The sequence below is a fragment of the Lactuca serriola genome, chromosome 9 (assembly GCF_051521515.1).
Source record: "Lactuca serriola cultivar US96UC23 chromosome 9, Lser_US96UC23_V15, whole genome shotgun sequence".
NCBI lineage: Eukaryota > Viridiplantae > Streptophyta > Magnoliopsida > Asterales > Asteraceae > Lactuca > Lactuca serriola.
In genome coordinates this window covers 46,120,215-46,136,398 of record NC_136416.1, presented here as the reverse complement: position 1 = coordinate 46,136,398, position 16,184 = coordinate 46,120,215, and the positions used below count along the sequence as shown (strand labels likewise).

Here is a 16,184-nt window from a genome sequence, read left to right as displayed (position 1 = left end):
ATGCATCAATAAAGCTTTTGGCCCAAACGGCACAGAAGATATACAACTTCGGATTAACATTTTGGTAGATTTCAGGCTTAAAGCCCTGTCTAACCATTTGCCAATACCATAGAATAGAGTTCATTCTCTTACGGAGTCATGCTCTACATGGTCAGAGGCTACATACCAGTCCTATCTAACCTTCTGCCAATGCCATAAAATAGAAGTCATTCTCTTACGAGACATGTTCTACATGGCCAGAGGCTACATACCAGTACCACCGTGAATCTAAGTCCTTTCACTGATCACAAGGTCAAAGGTATATCTTTGCTATTAAAAATAGCAATTAAAAATAACCCGGAATAATAACGCTGAAAAGCACGTAGTACATATAACACATAACATACAATTGTTCCTATATATTAAACTCACCTTAAAATAATCAGGGGTTAAAATAGTAATTTGAGCAGCATATCGTCTCCAAATATGGCTTTATTTGTTGAAAACCGGGAGAATTAGCTAAAAACCGGACTCTAAAAAGGTAGAGCTTCAAAACCGAAAAGATAAATTTTTCGGGCTTTACGGCACTTCGGGACGTGTTTCGGGTGTTAAAATTGACACCGAGGCTTCGGGGGATGTCAAAATACTGAAAATATGGAAAAAGGGGCCAAAAATGGCAATTTTCTAAAATTCCTCGGCAAGGCTCGCAGGCCTTGTATTTATAGGGAGGAGATGCGAGGGTTCGGCCGAGAAGGGGTGAGTCAGCGAGGGCAGGTGGCAGCGAGGGAGGAAGACACGCGACTCAGGCGAAGCTCGGATACGCGAAGGGGGCAGCTGGCGCTTCGGACTCCGGACCAAACACGCGTCGGACTTCGGACTTGCCACGATTCGGATGACTCAGCGAGATCGAATACCTGTGCGAGGCGCGTCGGATGCACACTGGTCCGCGGTTCGGTTCAATCAAAAGGCTGCACATGTCGGACCCGGGTAGAGCGGCTACTGTTCATGCGAGATTCCCCGGGTCTTATCCATAATTTCTCGGTTTTTGAGCCAAAATCTTCCGAAATTCATAATTTTCGCATACGAACTCCGTTTTTGACGTTCTTTATATGCACGCGTAGATAAAATTATGCTCTACAACTTTCATTTAGACTTTGTCGGCTAATTTTAAATTTAATTTTTATATTATTATTTTTAACAGACCGGGACAGGATAATCCGTTAAAAATTCATAACTTCTTCATCCGACATCCGTTTTCGTCAGACTTTTTACCGTTGTACTACAAATGACGAGACCTTCAATTCTCGTTTAGGTTGTGTCGGCTAAAAATCACTCGATTTAAAATTCAAGTTTTTAGCTGTCTACTTCTAAGCTGAAACTTCGAAAAACCATAACTTCCTCAGACGAAGTCAGATTTTGGCGTTCTTTATATGAAAGTTGATTATTTTCACGAGTTCTACAACTTTCATTTACATCACTAAGGCTAAAAATTAGTTTATCGAAAACTAAATTTTTACGCGACAAAGTATTTTCCGGATTTATCACGGATCTTCGTTTGGTCATAACTTCTTCGTTATAACTCGGATTTCGACGAGACTTTCGCCTAAATGTTTCTAACGAGATTATCTACAACTTTCAATAATAAAATTTTACTTATTTCAAATTTTATATTTTCGCAAAATTTTCATTATTTGACTATTAATTGGAATCTTATAAGACTTCCAATATTTTATGAGTGATTCTAAACATAGTTTTACTTCATTTCTATTAAAAACTATCCGTTAGAACTCAACACTCAATTTCACATAATATTATTCTCTTTTATAATTTACAATACACGATTTCAAAAAGTGTATGTTACACTAAACTAGGATTTTACGGCCGTAAGCTCTTATACACTCATTCTTTTGGTGTTTTAAGGTCTTAAATAGTAGAGAATAAAATCCTAAGCATTTTTCCAAGTCAAATGGGGAGTTTAGGGCACCATTTAACCCCTTAATTGGAGTTTACGGCCCAGGTACCCATTCATGAGGGGTTTACGGCCGTGAACTCCTTATGGAGTTGTTTTAATCAAGTTTAAGGTCCCTAACTTGTTGGTGGTCGATTCTAGAATTTAATCTAAGGCTATTGGTGTGTTTAAGTGGCTTTTAAACACTCAAATATGAGTTTACTCCCCATGAAGAGGAGTTTACGGCCCAAACATGTTATTGGGCAGTAAACTCATGTTTACTCTCCAAAAACCCGTTTCAAGGTATTCTAAGTCCGAATGTGTAAGCCTACAAGTCATATCTAAGCCTTAGGGGCAATTTGGAGGGGTTTTGGGGCTTAAAAACCCCCATTTAGGGGTGTTCACGGTCCAAGAGAGTTCTTGGGCCGTAAACACATGTATTTGTTGGATTAGTGTCTAAGTCCATAACTATTTTGGTATGTACTTGACCCGATGGTGCATGGTCCTTTTGGGTTGCCTTCACCAAAGCAACTTGATTGGAGAAATAAATAAAGAGAGAGGTTATTATGATTTATTAATATGTTATAAGAATAATATATTAAAGGAGAAATCATATTTGTTTAATTAATATTGGTCAATAATTAATTAAGAATTAATTTTGTGATCAAATGTAATTAATTAAACTAGAGGGGCTGAATTGTAATTATGTGATAGTTGCAAAATAGGGCAATGGTTATCCTTGTTAAAGGATGGACGAATTCAAGGATAAGGATATCCTTAAAATCGTCCAAAGGTCCAAGAGATAGGGATTTCCAAGGCTTATCTTATGGTTGCTTGATGGGCAAGTAACTAGATAAGGATAAGGACTGAAACCCTAATCCCAACCCTATATAAAGACCCCTAAGGCCTTAGGATTTCGTACACTTGATCCCTAGAAGACCTAAGGACGAAATCTTATACCTCTCCTCTCTCCTTATACCTTCTCCATTTGCTCTTGGTGTTTGTAAGCCATTAGAGGAGTGACACTTGTGACTCTAAGCCTTCCAAAGTCAATTCAAGGAGGAATTGGGATTGTTATTACTACATAACAATCAAGGTAATATCTTAAACCTAATTATATGTTAGTATTGATTTCCATATGCTAGAATTAGGGTTTATAGTCTTGGATTCAAAGCATGTACAATAGAGAAACCTAGATCCAAGCATTAGGGTTTGTATGAGCACATAGGATGTCTTATGACCAAAACCCATCAGTATTGGCCCCTAATTTATGTTTTAAACACGAATTTGCATGCTAGATAAACTATACAACAAGTTAGGGTAGATTGCTTACTCGTTTGGGGCTCGAAACGGACGATTTTTGGCTCGAAAAATAAGTTGTAGAGAGAAAGTATAGAGAGAGAGAGAGAGTAAAAAGGTGGAAATGGAGTTTACTCTCCCATATATAGGGGTTGAGCTTGGGGCTCAATGAAAATCTACCCGATAATGTCGTTAAACGGGGCTTTTGGTTGCATCCGATTTAGTGGTCGTATTTTGACTTGGTTGAAACTAAAAAAAAATTTCAAAGGAAAATTTTGGGATGTTTCTAACTTGTTTCAACCCTTACCAAGTCCTTATAAAAGTCCTAATTTAATTAACCTCTTCCAAAAGGTTAACGGACGAATAATTGAAGCGAGACTTATTAACGGAAGGAGGTTAAAATTGACGGAATAAATTTCGGGTTGTCACAGTTGAAAAAGGAGTTTGTATCTAATTTTAAATTCATAATGACGTATAATTATAAAAAAAAAAAGTTGTTATATGTGTATGTGTATGCATAAAAATTAATTCTATGTATGAGTGGCAAGTAATTAATATATATTAACTAAATTAAAAACGTTAATAACATAAAAATGCATAATATGCATGTATTTCATCTTTTATAACATTTTCTAACAATATATTAATATTTGCATTCAAACATTTAGTTATGTAGAATTTTGAAATAAGGATTAATTTTCACTTTTAAGAATGCAACCTTTCTAATAAAAGTTGCTAATTTTAATCAAAATTGCAACCTTTCCAATAAAAGTTACTGTTTTTTTAATAAAAATAGCAACTTTTCAAGAAAAGGTTGCCACAACTCGTATTATGCAACATTTGTTTTCAAAATAGCTAATATATATCTAAACGCAACTAATATCAAAAGGTTGCATCCAAAAAGTTGCATTAGATTCATTTTGCAGTAGTGTCCGGTTCTAACTCAATAAAGCTCATAATAACACACAACATAAATCACAAAGACATAATGCATGATATCACAATACTCAAATAAACACACAAGACCCTCCGGTCACACACAAAGTTACCACTCATGGTAAGTATAGTGAGAAGACTCACATCGTATGTAAGTAAGGAAAAAGTGTACCCCTCGAACAGTCTAATCCCCGCATACAAGTAATAAGCATCTCTAATTAACACTCAAAATCACAACTCTAAATAAACTCATGCTAGTCCCTCCCCTAAATCTTGGGATGGGTAAAAGTCCATTCTACCCCTCCATGGTCTCCATACTCTTGTTTGACCAAACCCTAAAGTCAACAAAAGTTAAAACTCGAGTCAACAGTCCATGTTGACCCAACTCGTCAAGTGCATCTATGCAACTTGTCGAGTACCTTCGTTCCCTCAGAAAACTCATGAAAGTCTAAATCAACTCGTCGAGTTGACCCGTCAACTCGCCGAGTTACAACATGTCCAGACTCATCGGTACAAACCCTAACCGACTCGTCGAGTCGGCTCATCAACTCGCCGAGTCCCTTCAGTGTAATTCTAATTCAGACGTTTTAAGGCATAAATGATGCCCTGAACTTTGGATCTATCCTCCTAAGGGTCGAATACCACGTACAACTGCAAGCTTTACGTTCATGCATGTCATATTAGGCTCATAATTCCTATATAAGCTCCAACAAGGGTTAGATACACAAAAGCTTGCCTCTAGCTCAATAAATCTCGGGTCTTATAAGACCTTCTACAGTCCATATCTGAAGTTTCGACCTCAAGATATGCTCAATTGACTCAATAACACAAGATGGATGGGAGAAAACCCTAAAAACTCCCTAAACCAAGGTCTCACAAAGAAAATGATCAAGTTAGCATCTTTTTACCTCCAACAGAAGCAAAACACTGAAAAACTCTAGATCCAAAGGCCTATTATCGTCCCCAAGGCTTGATGCTCTTCACTTCTCCTCCAAAAGCACTAAAAACTCACAAGTTTAGCTTCTCTTTCTCACAGACAAGGCTAAGACTCGATTAGGGTTCTTCATAGAGCTTTAAGATGATAAGGGAGGCGGAAATGAGGGCTTAAGGCCCTTTAAATAGGACACAAACCCGGAAAATTAGGGTTTCCTCACACAGCCCCTACTCGTCGAGTCAGGGTGCTCCGACTCGAGGAGTAGACTCTAAAAATCCCGCGGTCCAAATAGTCTCTACTCGGCGAGTTGGTGCTCCCCAACTCGTCGAGTTGCCCTGTTCTCATGAATAAAATATAAAAATAAAATACCTAAGAGTCGGGATGTTACGAGAGAGAGAGAGAGAGAGAGAGAGAGAGAGATGGAGAGAGAACCAAGCTCTCTCATGATATGGTTTTTTAGAGCAAGAAGCAAGAATGAGATTAACCCCAAAAGCAAGCCTCATGTTATGGTCTTAAAGCAAAGGTAAGGACTATAAGATCTTATCACTTTAAAACTTTTGACAAACATGTCTCCCTTGCTTTAAGACTAGCCATGCCTTTTTAATTTCTTTTTATTAAATAACATGAAAGCCATGCTTTCATTTTGTCTCTTCTTAATTTCGAAATCAAGAGCTAAAAAGAAGACAAGAGTTTTATATTTTATAAACCAAGTTTATAAAATATAAATCTTAACTTTTTGGTAAAAGACAAAACAATTTATCTAGTCCAAAATGTTGTACATGACTTATTAATTAATACCATATGAATTATGTAATGTTACTTGCTAATGAAAATTATTATTTTCTAGAAATAAATAAATTTCGATTAATTATAAGAACTTATTGAATATTTATTAAAAATCAATTTCTAATAAATAATCAATTATATCAAGTTGTTAGTGTGACCCATTAGTATCATATGTTAATTAGCAATATCACTTTAATATGATTCTTGAACAGACAAGTTCTTATATATATATATATATATATATATATATATATATATATATATATATATATATATGTGTGTGTGTGTGTGTGTGTGTATGTGTGTGTGTGTGTTTGTGAATTACATTGTTGCCTTTAATGAGTTTAAGCCTAATCTTAGGGTGAAAGGAGTGGTTCGCACCCAATTTGTCAACCCACTACAATATTAACTCTACATCAATTATTTTCTTTCTTCTATTTTTTCCAATTTTTTCAACCCACAATACATGAATATTTTTCGAATTTACTCAACCTACTCAATTAAAAAAACAGAAAAACTATTATAAGTCCCTATATTTTAAACTAATATGCAATTAAGTCCATATATTATTTTTTTGGTGAGGTCCTAAACACTGATTAATTTATTTAATTAACTCTTGAATACCAGTTAAATTATTTAATTTTGGACAATTTTTCAGATTAGCTAGTTAATCTAAAAAGTTGTCCAAAATTGAATATTTTAACTGATATTTGGGATTTCGTTAGAAAAAAAATATAAGGACTTAATTGAATATGTTCCCAACTTTTTCAACCCACAATACATGAATATTTTCCTAATTTACTTAACCTACTCAATTATTTTCTTTCTTCTCTTTTTTCCAACTTTTTCAACCCACAATACATGAATATTTTCCCAATTTACTCAACCTACTTAATTAAAAAAACGGAAAAACTATTATAAAGTCCCTATATTTTAAACTAATATGCAATTAAGTCCCTATATTATTTTTTCGGTGAAGTCCTAAACACTGGTTAATTTATTTAATTAAATCCCGAATACCGGTTAAATTATTTAATTTTGGACAATTTTTCAGATTAGCCGGTTAATCTAAAAAGTTGTTCACAATTGAATATTTTAACTGGTATTTGGGATTTCATTAGAAAAAAAAATATAAGGATTTAATTGAATACGAGGTCAAAATGTAGAGACTTTATAGGAGATTTCCTTAAATGTAAATTCTTGTTTTTTTAATTTTTAATTTTTTATTTTCTATAAAGTCTTTAAAAAGTTTCAAACTTGAACATTTGAGAGTATAGATTTAGAGTTTTTTAAAATGAAATAATATAAGCTTTTGATCTGGATGAACTCTCAAAAGAGTTCCTGTTAGATTTTGGGTCTAATATTATCAATATTTAGTTGGATAATTTTCTAGGATCATGATTGCAATAACTTTCAGATCGCTTTTAAATCTAAAACACAGAAAGTACCTTGCTATTTTGTGTTTTGAGAGATAGAGAGAATCTGATGAACATATTTCGAGTATATAGAATGTACCCTTTTCTGGAAGATTCACAACGTTCTGATGGAAGGAAAAAGTAGTTCATTGTATTTAAAAAAAACTGCAAAAATGGTCCCTGTGGTATGCATTTTTTTTGGGGGGGGGGGGGGGGGGGGGGGGTTAGTCCAAACCACCATTTTTTTTTGGCTTCGTGGTCCTTTTGGACTTGTTTGTATGTGAAAATAATCCCTCCAAAAATTGAAATGACTATAATACTCTTGGGGTATTTATTTTTCATTTTTTTAAAATTTAATATTTATTTATTTATTTTAACAATTAAAAAATATTAGAGGACCCACCTCTCTCTCTCTCCAAACGTGTGGAATTGTTGGATATTGTTAGAATTGATGAAGAGAAAGAAAAATGATAGAAAGAGAATGAAAATTCTTTATTTCATTGATTGGAAAAACTCACCGTTGAATACAATAAGAAGGAAATATATACATCACAAAAACACAAAGTGCAACTAACTTAACCAAACTTAATTATCACGGATTGATGACGTGCAACAAATATCGACTGTCTCATTGCGACCGGTGAGCTTATGTTCATTCCTTTCACCATAGACAACAATGTGTTTATGTGTGCCTCAAACCCAATTTCTCAATAGCCTTCTTGATGACCTCATATCCTCCTTCTCCCCCATGGATTTTGTGTTGAAAATTGCAAATGGGTAAGATCAAGATTATGAAAAAAGTATTTTTCAAGTTTCAACATTTTTTTTATGTAAAGTTCACCGGAAAATATCTGTAGTTGGTGTGAACTCCGACACGATTCCAGTCACCTGCTCATAATCCGACATTCCCATGCTCAATGAGTATTTCTCGTTTTTACATAAAAATTCAAGAACATTTTTTATTTCAAGAAACTTTACCTTAATGGGCTTCAAGTCAAACGAAACCACAACACTAACAATCTCATTGATCTTATGTAGAGAAGAAAAAAAAAAGAGAATTTTAACATCAAGAATAGATACATAGTAACATAAATCGATCCTTTTATAATTTTACCAAAGTTTTACAGTAATTCAAGAATATAACGAGCAACTCAGATCTCTTCTCCGACAGATGATCTGAGATGAAACTCCCACTGGTCGGGCATCACCTCGTGGTTAATCCCACCGATGTTGATTCCGACGTAAAGGCAAGCCTTGCAGTGTGCATCAATGATATCACGTTCAAAGGCCTTATCGACTCCAACCCACAATAATATGGGCCTTAATTTCATTAAACATATAAATTCGTTAAATTTTAGACAAAATTGTAAGAAAAGGATATAGATTCGAGGCTACCGGAGGTTACCTGAGGTCTTGGGAAGCCTCCTTGGGGCCGACCAACGACCATAATGTATCTTTCTGCAACAAGGTATATTCTTGTTCGATTCCATACCTATTACATGAAATTGGAAATTATAAACATCGAAACAAGAGTTGGGAAGTCATTTGTGAAGTGAAATCAGGAAAAATACCATGGGATTTCCTTCTCGATCGACTTTACGGTCTAAATTGAGAGAGAGAGAGAGAGAGAGAGAAGGGGGGGAGCGAGGGAGAGAGAGAGAAGATTTCCTTCTGCAGGAACCATTTTCACTAGAAAAAAAAGTCCAAAAAAACACCAAGTAAAACTAAAATACAATAAATATATATATATATATATATATATATATATATATATATATATATATATATATATATATATATATATATATATATATATATATATATCTTGATTTTGTAGGGTTTAGGCATGGATTCAGCCCCTGATCTTATTACAGATGATCTTATTACAGAACAGGATGGAACCTTTATGATTGGTGGTGACGCTGCAATGCAGCGGATGATAGCTCCTGATTTTATTCGTCGGAATCAAAATGTAGTGCTTGGGGCAGTTGATGGGCACGAGAATCCAATGGCAGATGAGTTCTTTAAAATCTGCTATCAATTATCAAATCTGCTCGAACGAATTTGTGAGTACCAGAAGAAGCAAAGTGGAGACACTGAAGACATTACCATGGATTATAAATATGATGGACCATCTGCCCTCTTGGTTGAGCTTAGATATCTGCACGGGAGATCTTCTAGCTTACTCTCTTCCTCGACAGTGTTTGTTGGTAAGATAGAGAAACTACAAAAGGAAGCAAAAAGGGACAAGACCGGGGCTAACCGATCATGGAATTTCATGATACCTGGATTTGTAACTGCTGTTGGATCTTTGTATTTCCTTGGCCACCGTTGGTTGAGTGGCTTAGGAATTTTCATAGGGGGAGTGACTCACTTCGGCAAAAAGTGGTCATCATCCAAGTTTCATAAAGAGGCAACGCTTTTTGACAAGTCAAAGGATTTTACAACATCGGTCATCACATACGCCACTCTCATTAACTCCAAAGTTAAACTTGTGGAATCCTCAATTCAGGAGCTTGATGCTGCTTTATGTAGCGTTGGTTCTGATGGAGACTACTTGAAAAATGAAAGTGCAAGAAACAATCTGAGGAGACTGTTGCAAGAGACTTTGTCACATACCGATGCATGTGCCAATATTGTTCAACTAGGAAAAACGGAGGTGATGAACAAGTGGGAATCCATGTGAAGAGGTATTTTATCTGTTTTTTTCTTTACACCTTAATTTACTAACTAGTGGTCTAAGTAGTGGTGGTCTAATTTCTGAGAGTAAGCTTCCATGGGATGTGTTTCAACTTTTATAGTCATAAACATTTTGGGATTCTTTTATATATATTTGATTTGTTGTTGGCGTTGTTTTGGCATATTTGTTTCATTCAAATCTCTGTTTTCTTATTTATCTTTTTAGTTTATTTCAGAAACAAATGTTAATTTAGCTCTATGTTTGTGGCCTTTTGATGCAGTACTATTTTGAAGAATTGAGGATCGTTGCTAGATCAAGAAACACCCGGAGGACATATGCAATTAGAAAATTGAACGAGATTGTCTATCACAATCAAATCATTTGGGTCTTTTTAGATGGAAATACTGCAATTTTTGTTACAAGTGTTTGTGTTTGTTCAATGAAAATATGAATTTTGATCATCAAGTTTTTTTCTTTTTTTTTTACATTGCATCTTTGATTTCAAGTAAAAATGATGATCAGGTAGGGTAGGTTTGACAATCGTGTAGTGTTCGGGTCGTGGGTGGAGATTTACACAAAAACCGGATTGACCCATAGGATTCGATCCGGAAACCGGATTTGGTCAAAACTGGTTTTGACCAAACCTGTGACCGGATTGAAGTTTCGGATGCAATATCGGATCGACCCCCGGATCGTAAATCGGATTTAATGAAAACTGGATCCAAAACCGGTTTGAAACCGAATATTTTTTTCTAACTGTTGAAAAATGGGTATTTTCGAAAAAATCATTTTTTTTCTAACCGTTAGTAAGCTCCAAAAAACGGTTAGTTTGAATATTTCTTGACTTTTATGACCTTCTAAACACATAAAAATGGATGGCATTCGCTAGATTTCAATGCTATACAATGTTCTATGTAACACCTCGATTTTTAAAAATAAAATTCATTTTCAATGCACCAATCATTATTCAAAATCCAAGTCATCGTAGAATTTTAAATCATTATTAACACAATATTAGAGTATCTTAAAATTCACAAGACATCATAAGTCAGCGAATGTATACAATCATGTCTCCGTCTTTCCAGAATCTACAAAAGTACTTGAAATACATTTAAATCAACATTGTAAGCATGAAACTCAGTGAGTTCTTAAAATAACACATACAAAAATAATTAGTCTCTCATGGTCATATCTCAATAAGGACCCTCTGATCATGTGTCTTAGTGAAGACCCTCCAATCTCACGTCTCGGTATGGACCGTTCAGTAATAACTCAATATATACACAGAATAACATAACAACATAAGTCACAAAGACATAATGCATAATAACACATATATCAGTATAAGCAATTAAGACCCTCCGTTTAATACTACGAATAAGACCCTCCAGTCAATAATATGAATAAGACCCTCCGGTCACACATACATTAGCATACAGGTAAGTATAGTGAGAATATGGCTAAAGTAATCTATCACAATAAAGTAATCTATCACAATAAATGAAAATCATTTTTTTGCCAAATATCATATTCTCATTGCATTTGACACATATCATTTTTCAAGATATTTTGATTTATTGTTTTTCCACTACTCATTTTATGGTCATTTCCATTTTATTAAAATTCCACATAATATTTAAACGTATTAATTGTAATAAATGTAATAATAAATGCATATCAATTTAATTAATGCAAATTTCGTTTTAATTTATTTTTTTTAATTTAATCTAGTTATTTCATTTGCTTGTTTATTTAAATTATTTTTTTAAATTTAAAAAGAACGGAAAAAAATTTCTCTTCTTTATTCTTCTTTGAAATCCCTTGCCACTTCCCTTCTTTGCTAGCACGTACCTGTCTTTGCTTTGCACAAGAGATCCCCCTACTCTTCACACCCCTCTAGTCCTGATCTTGCTTAACAAATTAAACATTACATTTTAATAATTCAATACTTTTTTTTTTCTTTATAAGTTCAAATTTCCTAAATTTATCGGCCTTTATTTTTTTATAACAAATCCGTGTGGTACAAGGGTATAACAACTAGTAAAGTAATATCTAAATATTATTACAAGAAAAACCTTATGAAATCATCTTAAACAATTTTGGCCCTTGATTGTATTTTAATCATATGTTTTCTACCTTTAGATCAAATTGCTGACATCATTTTCCCCAATGAAATGTATTTAATTCTAATAAAAGCTTTCCAATTGTCAAACAAAATTAACTTACATCCGTTGAAATTGAATGAATATAATTTCAATAAAATATTCCCATATTTTAAATCTTGAATCACCGGTTATAAAGGTTTTAATATGGTCAGCTTTAAAAATATATTAGTAACAGACCATTTCAATTAAGGCATTAATATCAACCATTAATATAAATGTGTTTATATTAGTAACCCTTTAATATAAAATCCATTTTATTAGGAAACCATTAATACGAAAAAATCAGATTCAAATTATCATATACATATAAGATTCATCATTGAATCCATGGTTCACACTTATTTTCAATCGTTGCTTTTCTTCAAACCTTCTCCTACAACATCATTCTTATTGTTTATAACTTCCATCATCATTCTCTACTTCAAACTTTCTCCTACAACTGTCATCCTCATACAAATATCCCTGCTCGATGCTGCCTTGCGGCTAAGCGCGTCGGCCACGACATTGGCCTTCCCCGGGTGGTAGAGGATTTCACAATCATAATCCTTTACTACATCAAGCCACCGACGCTGCCTCATATTTAGATTTGGCTGATCCATGAGATACCTCAGGCTCTTGTGGTCCGTGTATATGGTACAACGAACCCCATAGAGGTAATGACGCCAAATCTTGAGGGTGAAAACAACAGCCCCCAGCTCCAAATCATGCGTCAGATAGTTCGCCTCGTGAGGCTTCAGCTTCCTCGAAGCATAAGCGATCGCATGCCCTCTCTGCATCAATACCGCACCCAAACCCGAGATGGACGCATCATAATATACTACAAAAACCTCCATGCCCTCCGTCAGGGCTAAGATTGACGCCTCGCACAATCTCTGTCTCAGTGTCTCAAATGCGGCCTGCTGTCATGCCCCCAGCGAAAGACCACGACTTTCCTTGTCAACCGGGTCCGGGGCACAACTATTTTGGAGAAGTCCTAAATGAATCTTCGATAGTAGCCTGCCAGTCCCAGAAAGCTCCGAATCTCAGATGGAGACCTCGGAACCTCCCATCTCATCACGACCTCCACCTTGCTCGGGTCAACCGAAATCCCGTTCTGGTTGACGAGGTGCCTAAGAAACTGCACCCCGCGCAACCCGAAATCGCATTTGGAGAACTTAGCATACAAGCTCTCCCTCCTCAAAGTATCCAGAACCTCTCGCAAGTGCTCCTCATGTTGCTCTCGCGTCTTGGAATAAACCAAGATGTCATCGATGAAAACTATCACATACTGATCCAACATCGGTCTGTACATGCGGTTCATGAGATCCATGAACGTGACTAGAGCATTGGTGAGCCCGAAAGGCATCACCACGAACTCATAGTAGCGATAACGCATCCGTAAAGTAGTCTTCTGCACATTCTCCTCTTTGACCCTCATCTGGTGAAAAAATGAACGCAAATCAATCTTGGAGAACCAAGATGCTCCATGTAGCTGGTTGAAGACGTCATCAATCCTCGAGAGTGGGTAATGGTTCTTTATCGTTAACTTATTCAGCTCCCGATAATCTATACACATCCGATGTGACCCGTCCTTCTTTTTCACAAAGAGAATCGGGGCTCCCCAAGGTGAACTGCTTAGTCTAATGAATCCCTTTTCTAACAGCTCCTGCAGCTGTGTAGACAACTCCTACATCTCAAGAGGAGCCAACCGATGTGGTGCCTTGGCTATCGGAGCCACACCAGGGACTAGGCCGATCCTGAACTCTACTTGCCTCTCCGGAGGTATCCCGGGCAACTCCTTGGGGAATACATCCGCGAACTCTCGTACTACTGGCACATCGCCCACCGTCACCTTACCCGCCTCCCAGGTATCCATAACATACGTGACAAATCCTGCACAACCCTGCTGAAGGTAGCGCCTAGCTCTCGCTGCTAAACATAAGGCTGGTCCTCGCTGTGGCCTCTCGCCCTGAATCACCAGCTCTCCCCCACTTGGGGTCCTGATCTGCACCAACTGTTGCGCGCAGTCAATCACCTCCCCATTGAGGCTTAGCCAATCCATACCTATAATAACCTTGTTACAGTAGGGTTGAACGGGATTTCTGACTTATGTCTCAGATACGAGAGTAGAGACCGTGACGGATGTGGGCAGTGTGCCGGTAGTACAGGATTTTCGGGACGTTTTCCCCAAAGAGTTACCAGGGGTGCCTTCGGAGAGGCAAGTGGTGTTTCGTATCGAATTGGTCTCGGGTGTCGGCCCGATAGCAAAGGCATCGTATCAGTTGGCACCACCCGAGATGCAAGAGTTATCTACGCAGCTTCAGGAGCTGCTAGACCGAGGGTTCATCCATCCAAGTAGTTCTCCAAGGGGAGAACCGATCTTGTTCGTGAAAAAGAAGGACGGATTGCACAGGATGTGCATTGATTACAGGGAGCTGAACAAACTAACGGTGAAGAACCGTTATCCTTTACCGAGGATTGATGATTTGTTTGACTAGCTTCAGGGTGCATCTTGGTTCTCCAAGATTGATCTTTAGTCTGGGTATCATCAGATGAGGATTCGGGATGAGGATATACCAAAGACGGCTTTCAGGACTCGATACGGACATTATGAGTTTGTGGTGATGCCGTTTGGGCTCACCAATGCCCCATCAACATTCATGGATCTCATGAACCGGGTGTGTAGGCCGATGCTGGATTGGTTAGTGATCATTTTTATTGATGATATTCTGGTTTATTCCAAGACCAGGAAGAAGCATGAACAACATTTGAGGGAGGTATTGGAGACCCTGAGAGCGGAGAAACTTTATGCAAAGTTCTCCAAGTGTGATTTCTGGCTGCGGGAAGTATAGTTGTTGGGGGATGTCATCAACCAAGAGGGTATTTCGTTTGATCCAGCCAAGGTGGAGGTTGTAATGCGGTGGGAAGTACCGAGGAATGCATCAAAGATTTGTAGCTTCTTGGGTTTAGCAGGCCACTATCGGAAATTTATCTAGGATATTTCCAAGATTGTTGTGCCATTGACCCGCTTGACCAAGAAGAATGCGACCTTTTGGTGGGATATGGATTAGCAGATGGCTTTTGAGACCCTGAGGCGGAGGTTATACGAGGCTCCGGTTCTAGTTCTACTTGAGGGGTTGGATGATCTAGTGGTATATTGTGACACATCGATTTCAAGGTTGGGTGCGGTATTGATGCAGAGGGGGCATGTGATTGCTTATGCTTCGAGGCAGTTGAAGCCTCACGAGGTGAATTTCCCGATGCATGATCTGGAGTTGGGGGCGGTGGTGTTTGCCCTCAAGATTTGGAGGCACTATTTATATGGAGTACGGTTCACCATCTACACCGATCATAAGAGTCTAAAGTATTTGATGGATCAGCAGAACCTCAACATGAATCAGAGGAGGTGGTTTGAATATTTCTTGACTTTTATGACCTTCTAAACACATAAAAATGGATGGCATTCGCTAGATTTCAATGCTATACAAAATTCTATGTAATACCTCGATTTTCAAAAATAAAATTCATTTTTAATTCACCAATCATTATTCAAAATCCAAGTCATCATATAATTTTAAATAATTATTAACACAATACCAGAGTATCCTAAAATTCACAAGACATCATAAGCCGACGAATGTATACAATCATGTCTCCGTCTTTCCGGAATCTACAAAAGTACTTGAAATACATTTAAATCAACATTGTAAGCATGAAACTTAGTGGGTTCTTACAATAACACATATAAAAATAATTAGTCTCTCATGGCCATATCTTAATATGGACCCTCTGATCATGTGTCTTAGTGAAGACCCTCCAGTCTCACGTCTCAGTATGGACACTCCAGTCATAACTCAATATATACACAAAATAACATAACAACATAAGTCACAAAGACAGAATGCATAATAACACATATATCAGTATAAGCAATTAAGACCCTCCGGTTAATACTACGAATAAGACCCTCCAGTCAATAAGATGAATAAGACCCTCCGGTCACACATAAATTGCCACACAGGTAAGTATAGTGAGAAGACTCACCTCAACGCTACGAGAATAA

At 36.7% G+C, this 16,184-nt stretch overlaps 1 protein-coding gene across 1 annotated transcript; it reads left to right on the top strand.

Annotated features, from left to right (window-relative positions):
- The first annotated feature begins 9,143 nt into the window (after window positions 1–9,143).
- LOC145075654 (uncharacterized) lies at window positions 9,144–10,442 on the top strand. Its single transcript, XM_079021816.1, has 2 exons — window positions 9,144–9,987; window positions 10,258–10,442. Exon 1 carries the CDS (start codon window positions 9,144–9,146, stop codon window positions 9,981–9,983), a length of 840 nt encoding a protein of 279 aa, XP_078877942.1. The 3' UTR covers window positions 9,984–9,987; window positions 10,258–10,442.
- Window positions 10,443–16,184: the final 5,742 nt, after the last annotated feature.

Excerpts from the sequence above, each read along its gene's own strand:
- LOC145075654 (XM_079021816.1), top strand. The coding sequence starts at position 9,144 with ATGGATTCAGCCCCTGATCTTATTACAGATGATCTTATTACAGAACAG.